Raw genomic sequence first — 21,264 nt, forward strand, 5'->3', positions numbered from 1 at the left:
CACTCAACCAACGTGGAGACAGACATAAAGAGACGCTGTACACACGATCACACTCCCCAAGCGTACTCTACGAACCGGGTCTAGGTACCCTTGCCCCTGGAGGGGGGAACTGCACCCAGACCCAGGTGGTGTTATCCTTTTCCCTGCGGTGGGGAGAGGCAGACCGCCCCGACTCCGCAGCAGCAGGGAGGCCCCACACTCCAGACCGCAGTCGGACGGCCAACTCCTCCTAGCCCCCCCGCTCCAGCAGGCCGCAGAGAACGGGGGTGAGAGAAGACTCCAAACCTCCCTCCACCCGCTCATTGTAGTGTTGATGCATGTGTGTTCTAAGGTGCAATTAAAACCCAGGAAGGCATGGAGCTACCTGCCAGAGAGCAGCAGGTAAGCGCATAGTCCCTCCTGCTAGCCCTCAATGTCTACGTGTATTCAAAATTGAGAGGTGGGCAACAACGCCAGGGGTGAGGTGTACACCCTGATGGTAAATTGGACTCCGTGTATCGTGCCCACCCCCAAGATCCTATATGTATGTGTAATGAGAGTGTGAGTAATGTGAATGTCTAAGTTGTGGGATAAAATTGAGGCAGAGGCAGCTAGAAGGGGACGGGGGGGGGGGGGGGGGGGGGGGGGTAGCCTCCTCTGCACCCTGGTGACATACCCCTACTCCAAGGCCCTGCATGTGTGGGTGGTTGTGGTGGAGCGGCGAGGTCTATCGCGATAGTTTAATTTCTCTATCGAGTAAAAGTTATATCGCGATATATATCGTTATCGTTCTATCGCCCAGCTCTACTCTCCTTGCAACATGGCAAATTGAACCTCCTCCACCCTAATTCAGATCTGGCGTTTGGAACTATTTTGGTTTTCATGTGATGTATGACCCTGAAGGTAAGCGCGTCATGGACAAAAGTAAAACACTATGTCGGATGTGCCACGCAATGCTCAATTACATTGGTGGGAACTAGTGCGTTAGCGCAGTTAGCTCGTTAAGGTGTTGGCCGTCCAGCCCCACGCACGGGGCGATCCGCCGTGTTGTGGCGTTAAGGTCATTTCAGATTAACGCTGACAGCACTAGTGGGAACACAATGAATATGACTGCACATTTATGCCGACATCACCCTAGTGCAAAGACAAGTGGAATCAGACAAAAACAACAAGCACGCATGCTACAAACTTTACCCGAGTCATTTAGACAGCCATTAGCACATGATTCTCCTTATGGGGCCTGATATGTTTAATATGCTGCTGAGAATATAGCCCAGAAGAAGCGTATAGTATAGCTTTTATTTTGACCGCGGTAAAGTGAGCCGTCATTTGTGAGCCGCGGTCAAGCCAGCCGCCTCCTATCCGCCGCATAAATTTCCTTGCGCTTTTACACCAGTCTTTACGGTAGCGCCTTTTCGCTTTATATAAAAATTCATTAAAAATCATCCTGAGTAGTTGAGGTCCAACTTTCAACACATCCCTCCTCTAGGACACCTACTGTACCTGTGTGCCAAGTTTCAGCCAGATGTACTGTAGAATTCCTCAGAAATTAAAGGGTACTTGTATCCAATGCAATACAGCCAATACACTACAATTATGTCAATTTTCAAAAATTCATGAAAAATCATCCTGAGTAGTTGATGTCCAACTTTCAACACATCCCTCCTCCGGGACACCTACTGTACCTGTGTGCCAAGTTTCATCCAGATTTACTGTAGAATTCCTCAGAAATTAAAGGGTACTTGTATCCAATGCAATACAGCCAATACACTACAATTATGTCAATTTTCAAAAATTCATGAAAAATCATCCTGAGTAGTTGATGTCCAACTTTCAACACATCCCTCCTCCGGGACACCTACTGTACCTGTGTGCCAAGTTTCAGCCAGATTTACTGTAGAATTCCTCTGAAATTACAGTACATTTATATACAATACAGTCAATACAGTCAATACAGTCAATACAATAGAATTATGTCAATTTTCAAAAATTCATTAAAAATCATCCTGAGTAGTTGATGTCCAACTTTCAACACATCCCTACTCTGGGACACCTACTGTACCTGTGTGCCAAGTTTCATCCAGATTTACTGTAGAATTCCTCAGAAATTAAAGGGTACTTGTATTCAATTCAATACAGTCAATACAATAGAATTATGTCAATTTTCAAAAATTCATTAAAAATCATGCTGAGTAGTTGAGGTCCAACTTTCAACAGATTCCTTCTCTGGGACACCTACTCTACCTGTGTGCCAGGTTTCATCCAGATTTACTGTAGAATTCCTCAGAAATTAAAGGGTACTTGTATCCAATTCAATACAGCCAATACACTACAATTATGTTAATTTTCAAAAATTCATTAAAAATCATCCTGAGTAGTTGAGGTCCAACTTTCAACACATCCCTCCTCTGGGACACCTACTGTACCTGTGTGCCCAGTTTCATCCAGATTTACTGTAGAATTCCTCAGAAATTAAAGGGTACTTGTATCCAATTCAATACAGCCAATACACTACAATTATGTTAATTTTCAAAAATTCATTAAAAATCATCCTGAGTAGTTGAGGTCCAACTTTCAACACATCCCTCCTCTGGGACACCTACTGTACCTGTGTGCCCAGTTTCATCCAGATTTACTGTAGAATTCCTCAGAAATTAAAGGGTACTTGTATCCAATTCAATACAGCCAATACAATAGAATTATGTCAATTTTCAAAAATTCATTAAAAATCATCCTGAGTAGTTGATGTCCAACTTTCAACACATCCCTACTCTGGGACACTTACTGTACCTGTGTGCCAAGTTTCATCCAGATTTACTGTAGAATTCCTCAGAAATTAAAGGTTACTTGTATTCAATTCAATACAGTCAATACAATAGAATTATGTCAATTTTCAAAAATTCATTAAAAATCATCCTGAGTAGTTGATGTCCAACTTTCAACACATTCCTCCTCTGGGACACCTACTGTACCTGTGTGCCCAGTTTCATCCAGATTTACTGTAAAATTCCTCAGAAATTAAAGGGTACTTGTATTCAATTCAATACAGCCAATACAATAGAATTGCAGTTTATTTTGGAAAGAGCCATTTCTCTGAAATAAACTCTATTTTCCAAAGATGAGTGATTTCTCGATCAGATAGATTTATTTTTTTTATTACTTTGTTGTTTCAGCAACATTAAATTTAAAAACTGTACTTTTGAGTTAAAATATATATTTATAATTTTAATAAATGACAAATTAAAGAGGCATGAACATTTTTTTGTATCGAAAAAATATCAAACTGTGACACCAAAGTATCGAACCAAACCGTGAATTTTGTGTATCGTTGCACCCCTAATATATATATATTTATAGCATTTGATTGTTGACCCCACATACTATTTAAATACTTGTATCTACATAGAGACTTGATACCTAAGCATCATTTTATGAGCCATTACCCATCTTCTGTTAGTAAAATTGGCCCCTTATTACACATGTGGAGTATGAGGTTTGAAGCCAAAGTGAAGGTGTTTAAAGATTTTTATAAACATTTCAAAAATGCAACCAAATCACATGCTAAAAAGCATCAGTGCTTATCACCAGGAAACCTTCACCCTAAAACAAAATGAATTTGGGCCAATTAAATGTTTTTCTGTCAGAGACAAGAATGTGGTCAGCAATTAAGTTCTTAAAATGATTTGTTCAAAAGAGCTTTTCTCAACTACTTGCGTTAAAGTTGATAGTTTAGAATATAAAGCTGGACTTGTTGTTTGCAGTACCATGGAAGAAAATATGCCTATCTTTTGTCAAATAAGTGATATACTTTTGGTAGAAAATCCCTTTTTTAATAACCATTATCATGCAGTCAGTACTGTAAAGTGAGGAAAGGTGAATTATTAAAAATATCTGAGTTTAAATTTCACAAACAACTTTATATGCAAAGCTTGTACAATGTTTCAGATTTAAGTTTGTATATTGTACCTTAATTTTCATTAATAGTGTTAAATATTTAACTATTTTGAAAGTGTTAATTTACATCTGGAGCGTGTGGAGCTATTAAAAAAACCCTGAAAAAGTGTTGAAATCAACACTTTGATAGTGATACTTAATTCACCTTTTTTTTTAAAAAGTGAACATTTGCTGAGTGTAAAATTTCTACAGATCTCGGTGTGTAGTGTGTTGTTTTGTGGGACTCTGTGCTTCATATGCAATCTGAACTCTAGTACAGATACAGAGCCAATCCGGCACGCGGCCATGGGTGCACAGGGTAGGCGCTGCTAGAGGCTTTCCGTTAACTGCGCACGCGCGGTGCAACCCCTTCCGCGCTTGCTGCAGCTGCAGCTTTCCGCTCAGTGCTCTACCTTCTGGCACAGCATCACATTTGTTCACCATAGAGCTGGGTTGAGCTGAGCTTTCCTTCCCTTCCCTTGAGAGTTCGTTCTTTGCGTGGACAGATGTCTACCGAGCCATTTCCTCTCCTTGTTCCCAGCCTTTGTGATTCCTCGTCTGCAGAAAACGTTCGCGCTCCTGTGACTGGTGAGTACGTGAAGATAGAAACGGGCGGTTTCTGTGGAGCTGCTGCTTCGTAGGTCATGGTAGCTAGCTTGCGAGCGTTAGTTAGTTATTCATTTCTTGGGCCTACTCGGGAACGTGGCCGGGCACCTCCTCCTGGTTAGCTTTCACTAGCAAACCCCCTTTGAGGTGTTTCAGCTAGACACTGTTTATGTACGGTGGGCGCGAATGTCAAGCTAGCTATCGGAGCTAGCAAAAGCTCTCATATGCGTCAGTTGGAGCTGTTTAAGCATTTGTTAGTGCAAAAGTAAGTTGGCAAAACATTGTAGCTGTGTTTGTTAGCAGTGCGTCCAGCATTAGCAAACCAACTTACACAGGTAACGCTATTATTCTTATATTACTTAGTAACGACCCTGTCAGTGTGCATATTTATGCTCACCTTGCATTGAGTGTCTTGGCTGTGGTTGATCTTCTTGTTTATAGTCCGATAATGCAAGCAGCAAGTCAGACTGGCCTCCTCATGCTTGAACTTCAAATATTCAAAATATTCATAACATGATTATGTGTCATTACTTTAATTAATAACATTTTTAAAGTTATTGTGTTGCACATAGAGGAAACACTTTATGGTTAATGTTTCCCTAGAATTAATATCATATCAATGACATTAACCTTTTTTGTTTTTGAGTGAAATCTGTGGCAGTTTTTAGGTTTCATCCATTCTTTGCCACATAAAAATGCACATTAAATTAAAGCTCAGTACAGAAAGTAAGGAAACTTCTTTGGTTAATTATTTGTTTGTTTTAATGCTTCTTGGCAATAAATCTGATATTGTTGGAAAGCATATTTATTTTCCCTTAAATGGTGCCATATTTAAATGGGGCGACCATGGCTCAGGGGGTTGGGAATCGCATCTGTAACCGGAAGGTCGCCGGTTCGATCCCTGGGCTCTCTGTCCTGGCCGTTGTGTCCTTGGGCAAGACACTTTACCCTACTTGCCTACTGGTGATGGCCAGAGGGGCCGATGGCGCGATATGGCAGCCTCGCTTCTGTCAGTCTGCCCCAGGGCAGCTGTGGCTACAACTGTAGCTTGCCTCCACCAGTGTATGAATGTGAGAGTGAATGAATAGTGGTATTGTAAAGCGCTTTGGGTGCCTTGAAAAGCGCTATATAAATCCAATCCATTATTATTTGTTTGGAAATTGCATTTGCGGGTTGAGCAGCAGAATTGAGTATATAAGTTGCGCCCGTGGGGAAAAAAACGTGCCAAACCTAGTCTGGGACTGATGAGAAGATGTCATCTAAGATGACAACACCACAGAGCAGGGTTTATCAGAGACTACTTCCACAATTTAGAAGTGAGAGGATCCCTGCAGTTCTGGCCTCAACCTCACCGAGCACTATTGAGATCAGCTTGGGCGTATTGTCGTGCTAGAGTGACCAACACAACTGTATAGAGATTGACAGACCACGTGACTTTCGCCCATTGCATGCTGGGAACTCGTGGCAAAACAATTCAAGTACCGCATCAAATGCGAGCATTTGCAGCACCGCAAAACGTTCATTCTCCGGTTCCAATACCTTCTTGCTTTTTCTTTGCCCCCCCCCAAAAAAGGAATGTACAAAACGAAGGAGAACAATGCCGGTCCGTACAAAGACAGACTTGATGAAAAGTCAAAGAAAAGATACGAGGAAAAAATCAAAGGAGTGAAAGGTTTAGACCCTTACGAGCACACAGAGTGGACAAAAGACGTTAGCGTGCTGCCCAACTTTCACCACGCTCATATTTATAATTATACGGTTCTTGGAGTGAGTGCATGCACTCATGAAGTTTTTAGTAACTTCAGGTCACTGCAACAAGCCCAGGTACAGTTTACCGACGGATGGGTACAGGACCTTGAAATGCACCGTGTAGAACGAAAGACCATCGTACATATTGTAAGTTTACCAGTCTCACAAATCGTTTTCATAAATACACATTCGTTAACAGTTTATTAATAAGACCTTTGAGCTCAACGGTAATTAATTAGTAGTGGAAATAATTTCTGGTTCGCATTACAGAAATGTAGCAGTGACAATAATATTGTATGCTGTAATCCTACTGCGCAATTAGTGATACAAAAAACTGTTTTATCCTGTGAATAAAAGTATATGTTTTTGTCAATGTACCATAATAACAGAAGCGAAACGCAATATTGTGTCAAGACAATTCATTATTTATGCACAATAAACAAAGGAGCATAGCGCGACAATTTCTGTTCAGCGCCAGACTTGCTTGTAACCTATATCACCAATTATGTTATGAAAAATGACGTATTAACTACTACAAAACACTGACCTTTGTGGGAATGCTTGGAGCAGACTAACCTGTGAGCTGGAGTGTTCTGGGACGTTATATTTGGTCTTTGATGGGCTGCAATCCAGGCCATCCGTCGCCTCTTTGTTACTTCGGAAACATGGCTCGAACAATTTCTCTTCAATGACGTAATCCGATAACAACCGATCTCTTTACCCGTCGGCTTCCCGTGGCTGTCATACAACCGGCTATTGCAGTTAATAATACAGCAGCTTCTTGCCATTTTTTTGTGTTTCTTTTTATCGCTGTGTAACTGATTTCAATTGAAAGCCTGCGTGCGCTAGTACCTCTTGCCACGAGTTCCCAGAATTCTTTGCGGTTTTACCCCTGAATGACGTCACATTTTCAATCTCTATTGGCTGACTATCCCACGCAGCTTTCTATTATCTTTGCCACATCAGTGTTTTGATTTCTGTAAAAACTGTAAAAAGCTGTAGGTGAAGTAGAGTGACAAATTCTTGGCAAGAAACATTTTTGCAACCCTAAATATCCCAGCATTGCCAGTATAAATGCACAGCTATTTGGTCCATAGAAGTGCGATCACTTGTGACTTAAAATAACATTTTTGATATGGCAGCAAGGTTAAGAAAGTGTTTGAAGCTTAAGGCAAAGTAACAATAAAAAGGTTGGAGTCAAACAAATCTTTAAGAACACAAAATATGGTAAACAAAATAAAGGTAACAGCAGCTACAAATGATTGGTGTGAAAATTCAGTAAGTGACTGTCATCACTGTCTTCTTTCAACTGCTCTCTTTACAGCTTGCGACAGCAGATCATCTGCCTTCATCTATCCCTAGCATACTCTTCTGTTGCATCAACCCGCTGTACGTTGTCTTTTACTACATGCCTCTTTTCTGCGTGGTTTGCAACTCCATCTTTAACATCCTTTGTCCAGTATATCTACTGTCACTCCTCTGCACATGTCCAAAACATCTCAGCCTTTTCTCCTTTGCTAACTGCTCTATCTGAGCTGCCCCTCTAACATATTCATTTTAAATCTGGTCCACCCTGGTCTCTCACAGTGAAAATCTTAACATCTTCATCCCAGCTTCCTGTATACATCATAGAGGTCTCACTACCTTCTCTTTCACTCTCGGTGCTGTCCTTCTATCACAAATCACCCCTGGCACTCTCTTCTTCACCTGTTTTGCACACATTTCATTGCTTTCAGCCAATTTCGGCTACTCCCGTATTGCCACAGCAGGTAGCTATCCATGTTTGACTTGGCAGATTTTAATGCCAGATGCCCTTCCTGATGCAGAGACCCTAAAGGATTTGTCTCCTCCCCGGACACTGTCCATCACTTTGCATTTTGCAAATCATAGAACACTTTATGTTGGTTTCTCCTTTAATTTATCACCCTATCTGTATCAGCTAAGAGATTTCCTTTTCTTTTTTTTTCTTTTTTAAAAATATTTGGGTAGTGAAAAATTAATGATGGGACCTGTGTTGATTTGCATTACATGTGAGTGGCTGTGAGTGAGTGCAGTTTATCGCATGACCAAACATGCAGCCATCTGGTTTTGCTCAGCCGCACAGCTTTGTTGAGGCTCTCCCAGTTGGGCATGCTTCAGAGGCAGAATCACAGTATCACAGGTCTGCACATTTTTTTCCTGCTGTCAGGAGTAAGTGGAAATGCACCTCATCATGCCAGTGGAAATGAGGGTCAGTCTGTAGCTTGAGGACCTGATCCCATTTCTGCAGAAAGACCTGATAGATTCTTCTGCAGTCCCTCCAATCTAGGGCATGCTTCATCTGCTCTGTAGAATGAGGTGTTGGGAGGAAAGACCTCTGCAAAAGGCAGCTCTGTCCAAGCGTGTCTTTTACCACGTATTTTTTTATGGTTTCAAATGTATCGCTTTTTTTTGGAGTAGACATGATAAAGCATTAATATAGTTTGGTCATAGTCACTAACATCCCAAATGACAATGGGCCTCATTAATAGTGTTTCCTATATTATTTGTTTTTCCCTTTTATTCATATATATATATATATATATATATATATATATATATATTAGGGGTGCAACGATACACAAAATTCACGGTTCGGTTCGGTTCGATACTTTGGTGTCACGGTTCGATATTTTTTCGATACAAAAAAAATGTTCATGCCTTTTTAATTTGTCATTTATTAAAATTATAAATATATATTTTAACTCAAAAGTACAGTTTTTAAATTTAACCCTAACCCTTGTGCGCGTTTTTTATTTTGACAGCGAATGCGCACCTGCGGACCACTTATGTGCAGCCCTGGTTATTTAGCTCGTCATATTGCAGCCACAGAAATTATTTTGTCCATGAAACCATGAAGCTGCACTTTCTTTTTGCCTTATAGTCTGATTTGTCATAACTTCTCCGTTTTGTGGTAAGCTTTTCTTTGGCTGTCACTTCTTCACCCTGACCTGTCTTATTTGGCTCAGAAGAAATGAAATATATATCCTCCTGCTTTTACACAGGCACTCACATAAGCTCAGCGATTCTCTGCGCGATCAACCTCTCACATGTTTAAGCTTGCTGCGGGAGATTTCACTTGTCATGTTTGCATAGTGAGCTAACGATTAATAAGACGATGTCAGAGGAATTGGTGCACAAATTTTCATCACTCACAGATCAGTGCTGTCGCTCTCTATACACAGTTCGCGCGATTGCAAAGTGAAAGCAAAAAAACAAGCGCAAATTCAAACGCGACTTCAATATGTCACATATTGACAGTGGCTCACCGATGCCAATGACATAATTACCCAGCTACATTTCTGAAAGAATGCAAAAGCATTGACATATATTTTTCTTCCTACAATAGCCCGACGGGCAGGGAAGAGATAGATTTTGGTAGCCCGACTGAAAAAAATCGCTAGCCCCAGGACGTCGGGCTAGCGATATTGCAAGCCCTGTATCTGATTGAGGAATCACTCATCTTTGGAAAAGAGAGTTTATTACAGAGAAATGTCTCTTTCCAAAATAAAAGCTATACTATCCGCTTCTTCTGGGCTATATTCTCAGCAGCATAAGGAGAATCATGTGCTAACAGCTGTCTAAATGACTCGGCTAAAGTTAGTAGCATGCTTGTTGTTTTTGTCTTTGCACTAGGATGATGTCGGCGTAAATGTGCAGTCATATTCGTTGTGTTCCCACTAGTGATTTCAGGTTAATCTCGTTGAAATGACCTTAACGCCACAACACGGCAAATCTCCGTTAACGAGCTACCGCCGATCGCCCCGTGCATGGGGCTAGACGGCCAACACGTTAATGAGCTAACTGCGCTAACACACTAGTTCCCACCCATGTAATTGAGCATTGCATGGCACATCCAACATACTGTTTTACTTTAGTCCATGACTCGCTTACCTTCAGGGTCATACGTCACATGAAAACCAAAATAATTCCAAACGCCAGATCTGGAGAGCTTAACTTCTGTCTTGCTAGCTTGCCCTGCGCTCTTCCTTCTGACTATGCTGTCTGTGTTGAGCACTCAGTGGATCTGCGCTCGACAGTGCAGCCTAGGCGGAGTAGTCGAACGCAGATTCACTGAGCGCTCAACACAGACAGCATTGTCAGAAGGAAAGTTGATAAAATAAATTACAAATGTTGTATTGTTCGATACATATGCGTACCGAACCGAAAGCACTGTATCGAACGGTTCAATATCGATACGAATATCGTTGCACCCCTAATATATATATATATATATATATATATATATATATATATATATATATATATATATATACATATATGTGTATATGTATAATTTTTTTTTTTTTTTTTTATGGGTGCAACGATACTCGTATCGATATTGAACTGTTCAATACAATGCTTTTGGTGCATTAGCACAGTTAGCTTGTTAAGGTGTTGGCCGTCCAGCCCCATGCACGGGGCGATCCGCGGTAGCTCGTTAACGGAGATTTGCCGTGTTGTGGCGTTGACATCATTTCAACGAGATTAACACTGACAGCACTAGTGGGAACACAACGAATATGACTGCACATTTACGCTGACATCATCCTAGTGCAAAGACAAGTGGAATCAGACAAAAACAACAAGCACGCATGCTACAAACTTTACCCAAGTCATTTAGACAGCCATTAGCACATGATTCTCCTTATGGGGACCTGATATATTTAATATGCTGCTGAGAATATAGCCCAGAAGAAGCGTATAGTATAGCTTTTATTTTGGAAAGAGCCATTTCTCTGTAATAAACTCTCTTTTCCAAAGATGAGTGATTTCTCAATTAGATAGATTTGTTTTTTAAATTATTTTGTTGTTTCAGCAACATTAAATTTAAAAACTGTACTTTTGAGTTAAAATATATATTTATAATTTTAATAAATGACAAATTAAAAAAGCATGAACATTTTTTTGTATCGAAAAAATATCAAACCGTGACACCAAAGTATCGAACCGAACCGTGAATATTGTGTATCGTTGCACCCCTAATATATATATTGTGAACAAAGATGGGACATTCTGTTGGCTTTTTGCATCAGTGACTTTGCTTTTCTCCAACCAAACAAAATTGGTCAGTGGTCATATGCAAAACTTTCTGCATTATTTTTTTTATGCGCATAAATTAAGGTGATTTGTATACACATAGGTAAATAAAGCTCAAGGCTTAGTGTGTATGGGAAATGTTTCTCTATAATTTCTCCAAAGGGTTTATGGGTAGCAGGAAACTTAGAATTCTTGCTTCCTTATTGTTGTTTTGTTTTACTCGGGTTTCTGCTGGGTCAATTTAATGTTGCACTAAATTATTGTCGCACAAACACCTGCTATAATGCTAATTGGCACAATACAGACAGACTCCAGGGAATTAATTTTCTTCAAAGCTATATTAACAAGAGATTATCCAGTCATAGTTGACCACTTTTACATACAATGATAAAGGCTCTACCCTTCTGTAATCTGCAATTGGCAGACTAATACCTGACGGACACTTTCCTCCTTAAATCTACTTTACTTTTTTTTTCAGTTGCCTTTTTTCTGTGTGAAAATGTACTCTCAAACGGTTTGGGGGTCACCGTAGGTCTGCCAAACCACAGGGTTTGCTCTACACTTGGGGAACCCTGGCATCAGTACTCAGAAAAAACACATTTAACTGTGGAATTAATTGAAATAAATATGTGTGCTTGTGTTGTATACTTTTAAACGGAGACTGTCTGCTTTCTATTGCTGACATCCTTTTGTTCATGTTGTTTGTGTGATTTACAGGAATCCATCCTGTTTGACCACCTGATTGCCTGCCTCATAGGGTAAATTGGCTGCCATGATGCTTGGGCTACAGGGAAACGCTGCCAAAGTGTATCGCTGTGTGGCTTGTTCAGCCACCTTTACTGGATTGGCCTCATTGCTAGTACATCAGGCAACCCATGCCAGCCCACCCTCCAAGGTCACCTCCCCTCCTCCAACCCAGCCTAACATCAGCCCACATGAAACGCCGTTTGCAAGTACAGACTCATCCATCGAGCACCTAAGCTCGCCAACACTCTTGCCTGACAGCCCTACACCTTCTTTCTTTATTTGTGATTGTGGAGAGGAATTTCAGGACTTTGGTCTTATGCTGGAGCACAAACGTTCACATATATCTCAAATACAGCTGCTGCAGCCCCTGGATAGTAACATTGTTCTCCCCAGTGCAACAGATTGCAATAAGGATTTTCCAACCCAGCATGTATCATTCACTCCTGTAACCCAGTCCAGTTTGGCCCTTGCTTGTCCCTCTACCTCCAAGTCCCCAGCTGTTGAATTACCTACTTTAACAGCCCAAAAAGCAGATGTAAGCCTGGAGGACAATATTGCCATAGTAACCGATCCTCAAGGCCAGTGTGCTCCCCCTGAAAATGATAGTGAGGAGCAACTTCAGAACATGCCATCCACTGCCGAGCAAATAACAGAGACTGTAGAGGAAACTAATTTCGAGGAGAACACAAATGCTGTCCGCAGCTGTGAAAAAGGAGAGAATTTGCCCACAAATAACATCCTTATGAAGCTGCTCGCATCAGCGTACATGAAACACTTACCCCTTCCTCAGAGTCAGGATCAGAACGAAAACACAGTTATCCCCAAGCAGGAAGCTGTACCCATGGATATAACACCAGGATCAAAAACAGAAGCGGCGCCAATCAATGATCTGTCTATTGCACAGTTGAGGCGACTCCTCGCAAAACCCGATATAAAGACAAAGGCTCCATCCATTAGCAGAATTCTTGAGTCCAGTAAGAAGAGGGTTGTCTCTCTGACTAAGACTTTATCTCCTGTTGTAGTTCTCGAGACTCGTCAAAAGCTCATGGATCCTGTTGGTAGCGGAACATATGGGAAATACCAGTGTGGCCGCTGTCGTAGGGTTTTTCAGAACCTGGACAGATTGACAGAGCATCATTTTTTACACAAAAAAGAGAGGATTAAGTGTTGTCGTCGATGCAAACAGCTGATCATTGGGAGACTGCCTTTGCCTGACAATCATGTGTGCCCTCAGTTCGGAAACAGGGCTCTACCGCCATCAAGCGCTTTAAAATCCAAGTTTCCATTTGCACAGAAAATAGTGCCGTTCCACAGTCTCAACAATGCGAAAAAGGTTTTCTTCTGTCCAATGTGCAAGCACAGCTATGCACGGAGGTGGAACCTCAAAACACACAAGTGCCAAGGTCCAAGGTCAGTCCTCTCTCAGCAGATCAATCCCTCAATACAGAAGATGCTAGCACTGCAGTCCACTAAAAGCATTGCCAGTGATGGTGTGGATGAAGTCAGTGCTGCATCCCAAAATTCCAAGAGCATTGGCGTGGGCACGGAAGTTACTGGCCGTATCAAGGTAGAGGTGACCTCTCCAAATGCAGAGCAGTCTGCAGTTTCACAATTGGCCTGGGCTCGCCCAGCACAGAACTTCTCCCCATTCTCCCTGAAATCTCCAGTGATGGAGCAGCACAAGGATAATTCTGTGTGTAGCGTTTCACTCCAGCAAGGAGAAGAAAATAACTGGGATGCAGAAGCAGCCAATAGTGACGGTAGTAACGAAGGGCAGTGGACGATGCCTTTGGATGATGAAACGCAGGTGTTCAGTTCTGCAGAGAAGGGTGTTGATGATGAAGCGAAGAACTCCTTTTCAGTCGAACATGGTCTGCGCTATTTCGTCCGGGATGGAGTGAAACGATACCCGTGCAACAGATGTCAAAAAACCTACAGCCGTGCTTCAACTTTGAGGCGCCACCTGCGACTCTGTGGTTTCAGGCCACGTGGGTTTGGAGCTATAGCACAGGGTGGTAGTCAGGGTTTGGTTACACTGAATGCCAATAATATCAAACCAATGTTTTCCTGTTTTGTCTGTGGGAAAACCTTCAACCGCAAAGATAACATGATGGTTCATAGAAAAAGATGTCAGTTTCAACGAACCATGGCAGATGTGGAAAGAGGGACTGTGCAGACGAGCTTGCCAGGCAATGGATCAGCAGAGCCAGCAAGTCAAACCCAGGAGGATGATGGAGGAAACTGGGGCATCATGTCACTGCCGTCTGTACTTCCAAGGAGGGTGACGTGTGAGTGTGGGGTTGGATTTACGTCTCCGAGACTTCTCTTGGAGCATTTGCAGAAGCATGCTCAAGAATCGTACACTTGTCCAACTTGTGGAGAAACAGTCAATTCCTGGGCAGACTATGAAGTTCATTTGCAGATCCACATGCATCCTCATCACCAGTTACTGAAGGGACTACAGCCACAGCGATCACAACCACTGTTGATTCGATTTCAGCAGCAGCAACCTCCACCGCCGCAGCAGCAGCAGCAGCAGCAACAACAACAGCAACAGCAGCAGCAGGTTCAGTCAGTGCACCCTCCTCCACAGAAGCAATCACACCCAGAGCCACTACCAAATCCACCAAAGAAGCAGGGGAGGATTGTGTGCACACGATGCGGGAATACTTTTGCAACTCGCTGTTCCCTCCGAAGGCACATATCATGGAATCGATGCAAAGGTGCACGGGTTACAAATCAGTTTGCAAGCCCACCCAAAAGTGTGCACTGTTCCCACTGCAACGCTGACTTTCCAAACACCATCAGTCTGATTTTTCACCAGAGGAGCGGTGCCTGCAAGCCTGCCATCAAGCCTGTCCGCTGTCCTGTTTGCCTCCGCTGGTTTGGTACAGTGGAGAGTTTGCAGAAACACCTGCTGACTCACAAACAGTCTGAATCGTACCGATGCGACGTCTGCCAGGGTACGTACCCAAACCTGAAATCACTCAAAAACCACCGCAGGAGGATTCATCGCATCATGGCTGGGGACATAAATCCAAAACCACAAGAACAGCTTACATCTTAACAACATTTTTTAAAATTGTGTCTGTCTTGAGAGTGTTGGATTAAGAAATGAGCTCTTTTTTTTTTATACTGTGTTCTTTTTGCTTTTTTGTTTTTAAACTTTACAGGATGTTGTACAGCTACATAAGATGTTTTTTTTAAAGTGCGATAGTAGCTTAACCCTCTTTAAAAATGTTTAAAAAACAAAACAGACATACTACACATTTTAGTTTTACTAAGTTGATCCTTATTTTCCCTGTGCTCAGTAGCCTGTAAATGATTGAATATTTTATTAACCAAACTTTTATCATCGGGTTGGTGCTGTAGCTTGTTGTTGTTCTTGGTGTTAATAAAGATACCAGTATGTGAAACGGAAAAGTTGTGAACTCTCTCAATGGACATGTTAAGTATATTGACCAAACCTTATCAAGTAAAGGGTGCTTACTTCATGTCGTCACAGTTTGATATTTTATGCCACCTCCATCATCCTATGTGGTCTTTTGGAGTATTGTATTGATATTTCTGTAACTTAAGGTTTTCATGAATGTGATGTACCAAGATCATTAGATTGCTGCTTCATACTTAAATTGTAGGTACCCAATAGAAAGAAAACATATCTGAGATTTGCATATTTATGAGAGAATACCAATTTCCCTCCCATTTTTTTTATTTCCTTAATCTTTGGTCAGTTATAGCTCACTTTTCATATTACATAAGTACTAAGTGGCTTACTTACCAGGCATTACAGCTTTTCTAAAAAAACAATGGAGGAGCTCAATCCAGCCACAATTACCTGGACTCAAGGCTGCTGTCTGAACAGGCCATGTTAAAGTGTTTGTGGTATAATGGTAATCAGAATAAATCAACATGGTTGACAAATGAAAAGTACATGATGTGGATGTGTAGTAAAGTTAAAATGCTGTGATCTACACTTGAGAGCACAGTGCTCAAAAGCTGTACAAACGGGATTTCAAGCAGTTTATTTAATCCCTACTTGAGGAGATTTTAACTTTATCAAATGACCCTCATTAGCAGAATTAGAAGTGCTTAATATCTGTGTGTCCAAGGCAACATTCTAGAGCAAGTGGCACTGAGTCTGCTGCCATTTCCAAGGTCTGGATTGAACATTGTAAGTCAGTGTTTTTCTTTACAGCGTGAAATCTACAATTCACTGACATAAACTGCAGCAAATGCAAAAGTAGATTAGTAACAATCAGTATAGGTATTAGTTTAAGTAAAACTCACAGGCTGTGCCTGCTGTTGGAAGGTTTAATAACATTCGTGTCAACTTGTTTGTGTAAGACTCACTTAGGCTGGATTAAATGTACAGGTCTCACTGAGCTAGTGACATGGATAAAGGTCTTACCGCACACTCACCAGACACTATTAGGTACTTTTGGTGAAGCCATTTTTGCTTTCAGAAATGCTTTATTTCTTTGTCTCAGAGTCAACAAGGTGCAGGAAACATTCCTCAGAGATTTTGGTCCACGTTGACATGATAGCATCATAGTTGCTGGAGCAACTGTGTGATGCAGCTTTGAGCTGCACATCCATCATGTGAATCTCCTTTTCTCCCACATCCCAAAGGTGCAGTGAACTCACTGCCATGTTCAAGAAACCAGTTTCAGATCATTTAAACTTTGTGGTGTGTTATTCTGCAAGAAGCAGACATCAGAATATGGGTACACTGTGGTCACACAGGGTTGGACATAGTCAGCAACAACAGGTAGGCTTTGGTGTTTAAATGGTGCTCACTTGATACTAGTAGGTCCTAAGTATACCAGTAAATTATTCTTTACACCATTATAGCAGTATTGGGGTTTTTAAGGAGAAGGAAATATTAGCAATATTATGAAAGAATGGAAAAGATACTGAAACGAAAGGAGTAAAGCTTTGACTTATGAACCTTTGTTGTTGTAAAGTTTGATTTCAACAAAATCTCTCTTTATCAAACTATTTGTCAAAGTTCTTCAGGCAATAACTAAGAACTTAGTTTATGTAAAATGAAATTGTAAATTGTATAGAAATTGTATCTAAACCTAAATGTCCAAATCTAGTTCAGTATGGTCAAAGTTGAAGACCTCATATACAAATAAATTCACTGTGTATTTAGATTATTCTCATATAGTTCCATATATAATTTAATGTGTAGATGTGTTTGGAAACTTGAGACAAACTTCTAACTTTTTACTTATATAAATAAAACCTAATAAAGAAATAATTATTTTGAAACCATATGAATAACAACTATCAAACCCTACAGTGAGTCAACAAATCCAATATATATATTCAATAAATACATTGAAATAAACAAAGTATGATAGATTAGTAGTTTTCAGCATGATTCAAATTATGGACAAAGCCTACAAGAGATAATTACCACTTAATATCCAGAAGCTGTTTCGTATTGGTAGATTTGGCAAGTTTTTCACAGGCACAGCCCACGTGCTCAGCTCTACTGCTAAATCACCAAATATGGCACCATTTAAGAAGAAATTAATAGGCTTCCCAGACAAAATTATTCAGTACTGTGATAACTGTTTACTGCGAAGATGCTTTAGATTTAAAGAGTTCATCTGTAGTTGTAAATTTGACATCAGTGATCTATTATTTCTTTGTTTTTCTTCTTTTTGTCTTGATTAAAAGGTGAGGTGAGTTGTAGTTGAATTGATTTTCTTGAGGTGTTTTAGCATCAGCCTACACCTTTTCGGTTTGTTCTGTAAATTGAATAAAGATAGGGTATCTAAAACTTTATTGCTGGTTTTGTTTGTTTGTTTTGTTTTGTTATGTTTTGGGGGATTTTCTGATTTTCCTGATTTTTATTGTTATACTCGGTGAATGCGTTAAGATTCCCAGTTGGTGGCGCTAGTGCAACATAACAGCGTGTGATGTTTAAGAGAAGAAGATGAGGATTTCTCTTCTTTTTTCCCCTTCTTCCCTCTTGTTTGTTCGGTGTGGTTACAGGCTAACTGCTACCTATTTGTGCTACATACCGGCGACTCAGCCCATTTGTTAATGTCTCGCAAAACGACACCAGACAAACAGTTTGCAGCTTTTCCAAGGTAGTGCCTTACTATTGGGATGGCAGCGGTTTCGTTTTCATGTTGGAATGAGCTAATGATGTTGTATGTGATGTAGCAGAGGCTAACGCTAGCATGCTAGGCATGTAGCAAAGGAAGCGCGCGTTAGATAAAAAAAAAAGCCGTTATTAATTTTACAGCGTTGCTAGCTAAGGTGCTTTACCCTCCAGATGTCTCAAGTGTACAGTGCATTTTTGTGAATAATTCACCGCCTAATAATTTGGTTTTCCTTTCAAAGTTGTAGTGATTTGCTAGTAATTGTGCAGAAGTTTGGACTTTCCTTTATAGGCGAACAGCAAATGCATTTTAAACATGTAAAAAGAAGGTAAAGGTGATGTTCCGTACACTGCTTGTGATTCATATTTATTCTCAAACCTGCTTCTTCTACCAGGACCAGCGTGCTCCCCGTTAGCAGTGAACACACTAATGCTCAGTGTGAGGATGGAGACAGGAAGGCAAAGCACCCTGGATTACAACTTGGTCACAGACCTGATGAATGGAGGGCAGTTTTGCTTCAGCTGTGAGCAGATATTTGCAAACAGGAAATGCCTGGAGGAGCATATGTGTTCATCCGCGAGTTTCATCTGCTCCTGCGGGACCGAGTTTACTGAGTACAAGCACATGCAGGAGCACAGCACTATGCACGAGCCCGGGCACCAAGTGCTTGATCACAAAACCATACGGAACCGCAGGATAGAGAAGCGCATAGAGGAGGAGGAGAAACTTAAAAGGATACAGAAGGGTGAGGTAATCTGGAATACGCCTAAAATGACCAATGCTTGGACAAAGGCCAGTGCACCCCCAGTTTCTTTGCCAGTGACTCCTGTGCTGCAGGTACCCAGTGCGTCGGTGTGTGTGCCGCAGCTTTGCGTGCAGCCTGCAAAAATTTCACAAGTGCCTGAGTTGTACCCATCAATGTCACAAGCATCTTTGCTCCCAAACCCCGCATCCTCAACAACAGACATGCAGAATATTTTCGCAGATGTTGGCGCACCGACAGTGGATGTCTGGACGCTTTATCAGCCAGTTGTGTTGCTTCCAACAGTGCGCAAGTTTAACAAGCAAAAGCCATACTCTTGTGGTAAGTGTGGGCAGTGTTTTTTCTCAAAGACCTTACTCATCTCCCACCACAACTTTCATGTTCCTGACAAAATTTCGGGCTGCATAGGATGTGGGCTGCTGCTCTCCAACAAAAAGATTGTGCCTCGCTACCATGTATGTAACTCATCAAACAACGGATCCAAATTCAGGCTAGTCACAGCAAAGCCACTTGGTTTCAAGACTATGAACGTGACAAGTGGGGAAAAGACTCTGAGCGCCCTGGGTCTTCCGACTACTTCCTCTCTGCAGGTGACAAATCAGAATATTGGTGAACTGCCCCCTACCTCCATCTTGAAAATTAAGAGTGTCCCTTTCATTACCAAACAGGGGGTACGTGTCACTCCATTATTGCAGTTTAAGAATGCATCCAACATCGGTGTGTCCTTTCCATCAAAGCCTCAGACTCAAAATCCTAGTTTGCAGTTAAAGATGCCCACAAACTCTGCAGGGGTGTCTTCTGCATCAAGTGGCTTCTCATGCCGAGTCTGTCATATTTCTTTTGAATCTGCTCAACTCCTTCAGAGGCACAAGTGTGTCAAAGCACGGGAGTTTATGGCCCAACACGTGCGAGGTGGCATGCAGCAGTTCAAAAAGATGATGCCAGCGGCAAGCCAAGTTCCTGCTCAGGTAAATGGCAAAAGGAAATGCATTATACCATCTTCTGGTAATGTGAAGAAGAGCCAAATCCTGACTGTAAACTTGGAAAAAGGGCCTGTCAACGGGAACACGGGAGTAGATAGCGATGATGACTGTTACATCGTTGAAGGCGGACCAGACAAACCTGCTGAGATGATTTACCAAGTAATGTCATCTGTACCAATCAAGACTTGACAAAACTAGTGAGGCACATCCAGTCTGCATGTCATGTAAAATATGGACCAAGCGCATAGAGATGGCGACATCCTGGTTGAAAGGAATCTGCTCAGTTCACTGCACAGGAGCATGATGCTTCCTGGTTTGCTCAAGACTGTTTTAAGATATAGAGAGTAGTGATAATAAAAATGCATCTTTAATTCACCTCGATTTCTTTTGTTAATGCATTTCGAATTTATAAAAGTATGAAGGTGGTACCTCTGTGGTGGTTGCAGAAGATGGAAAAAAAATGTACGTATGTGGGGGTTGAATCATGTTTGGTGCCCTAACCGGCACTATTATAGTTTTTGCTCTGTTTTTATGTTTTTAGTATGATCAGAATGTGTTGTGAAGCTGTGGGGATTGGCCAAAATGCCCAGTGTGTTCATACCAGCTTTGTAGAGACTTTTAAGAATACAATATATAATGTATTAAAGTATATTTTCAAACTCAGTGTTTTGTGTTCACGACACTTTATAGTATTACGTCACAACAATGTGATTGGTCACTTGCAATGTTGAACCTGGAACAACATTTATTATGATGATGTGGAAACGACACGAGGATATCAGATCCTGCATATTTTAATACTGCATTGTAAAGCGCTGGTAATCTTTCACAAAAGTACATCAAATACATACAAACGTGAAAAATAATTCATTATAGATATTTTAAAGATACTGTCTGAAAATGAGGTATATTAATAGTGTATTAGGGGGGGGGTTTTTCTTAATTTTTATCAAGTTTTGTGCCTCCACTCTTAAAATTGCCTGTTTTTTGTATCCACCAAACTAATGATGACAGTTTCATTGTCATTAGTGGTTCTCCAGCAGAGGGAGCTGTTTCAAAGCACAAACAAAGCGACGTAGTGCGTCCATTCATTATGAGGTAACATCCATACCTTAAAATCAAAGATGCTGCAGAAGCGCTCATGCGGAGTTCACTTGTTGTCTGTGTGTAATAGAAGCGTCAATTTAAATCCTATGTGTTAAGATAACATATGCCAAACTGGATATATATTGGGTGTACATTGAGATACTTGATGCTTGCACATCTGACACGGACTCCCTGCGAAAACTTAAAACTGCAGAACGAGTAGGAGTTGGGCATACTC

At 41.2% G+C, this 21,264-nt stretch overlaps 2 protein-coding genes across 5 annotated transcripts in view; both read left to right on the plus strand.

The window, feature by feature from the left end:
* im:7147486 (uncharacterized) overlaps window positions 1–15,495 on the plus strand; it is a 38,656-nt gene extending 23,161 nt beyond the window's left edge. For 2 of the 4 annotated variants that reach the window (XM_076889725.1, XM_076889726.1), the window contains one exon: window positions 12,043–15,495. In XM_076889725.1, the coding sequence (XP_076745840.1) occupies window positions 12,098–15,139 (3,042 nt within the window). In that variant the 5' untranslated portion in view covers window positions 12,043–12,097 and the 3' untranslated portion in view covers window positions 15,140–15,495. Of the gene's footprint in view, window positions 1–4,253; window positions 4,501–7,633; window positions 7,657–12,042 lie in introns of those variants that run through there. The other 2 variants (XM_012921538.4, XM_076889727.1) reach the window with 2 other exon arrangements.
* A 2,474-nt stretch (window positions 15,496–17,969) lies between these two features.
* On the plus strand, window positions 17,970–20,603 carry LOC105941109 (uncharacterized). The gene is made up of 2 exons (XM_012921511.4): window positions 17,970–18,179; window positions 18,589–20,603. The coding sequence occupies exon 2, from the start codon at window positions 18,624–18,626 to the stop codon at window positions 20,127–20,129; it is 1,506 nt and encodes a 501-aa protein (XP_012776965.1). The 5' UTR covers window positions 17,970–18,179; window positions 18,589–18,623; the 3' UTR covers window positions 20,130–20,603.
* Window positions 20,604–21,264: the final 661 nt, after the last annotated feature.

The sequence above is a fragment of the Maylandia zebra genome, linkage group LG11 (genome assembly GCF_041146795.1).
Source record: "Maylandia zebra isolate NMK-2024a linkage group LG11, Mzebra_GT3a, whole genome shotgun sequence".
In the NCBI taxonomy this organism is placed as follows: Eukaryota; Metazoa; Chordata; class Actinopteri; order Cichliformes; family Cichlidae; genus Maylandia; species Maylandia zebra.

Bases quoted from the DNA above. Each gene is read 5' to 3' on its own strand.
- LOC105941109 (XM_012921511.4), top strand. From the start codon at position 18,624: ATGCTCAGTGTGAGGATGGAGACAGGAAGGCAAAGCACCCTGGATTAC.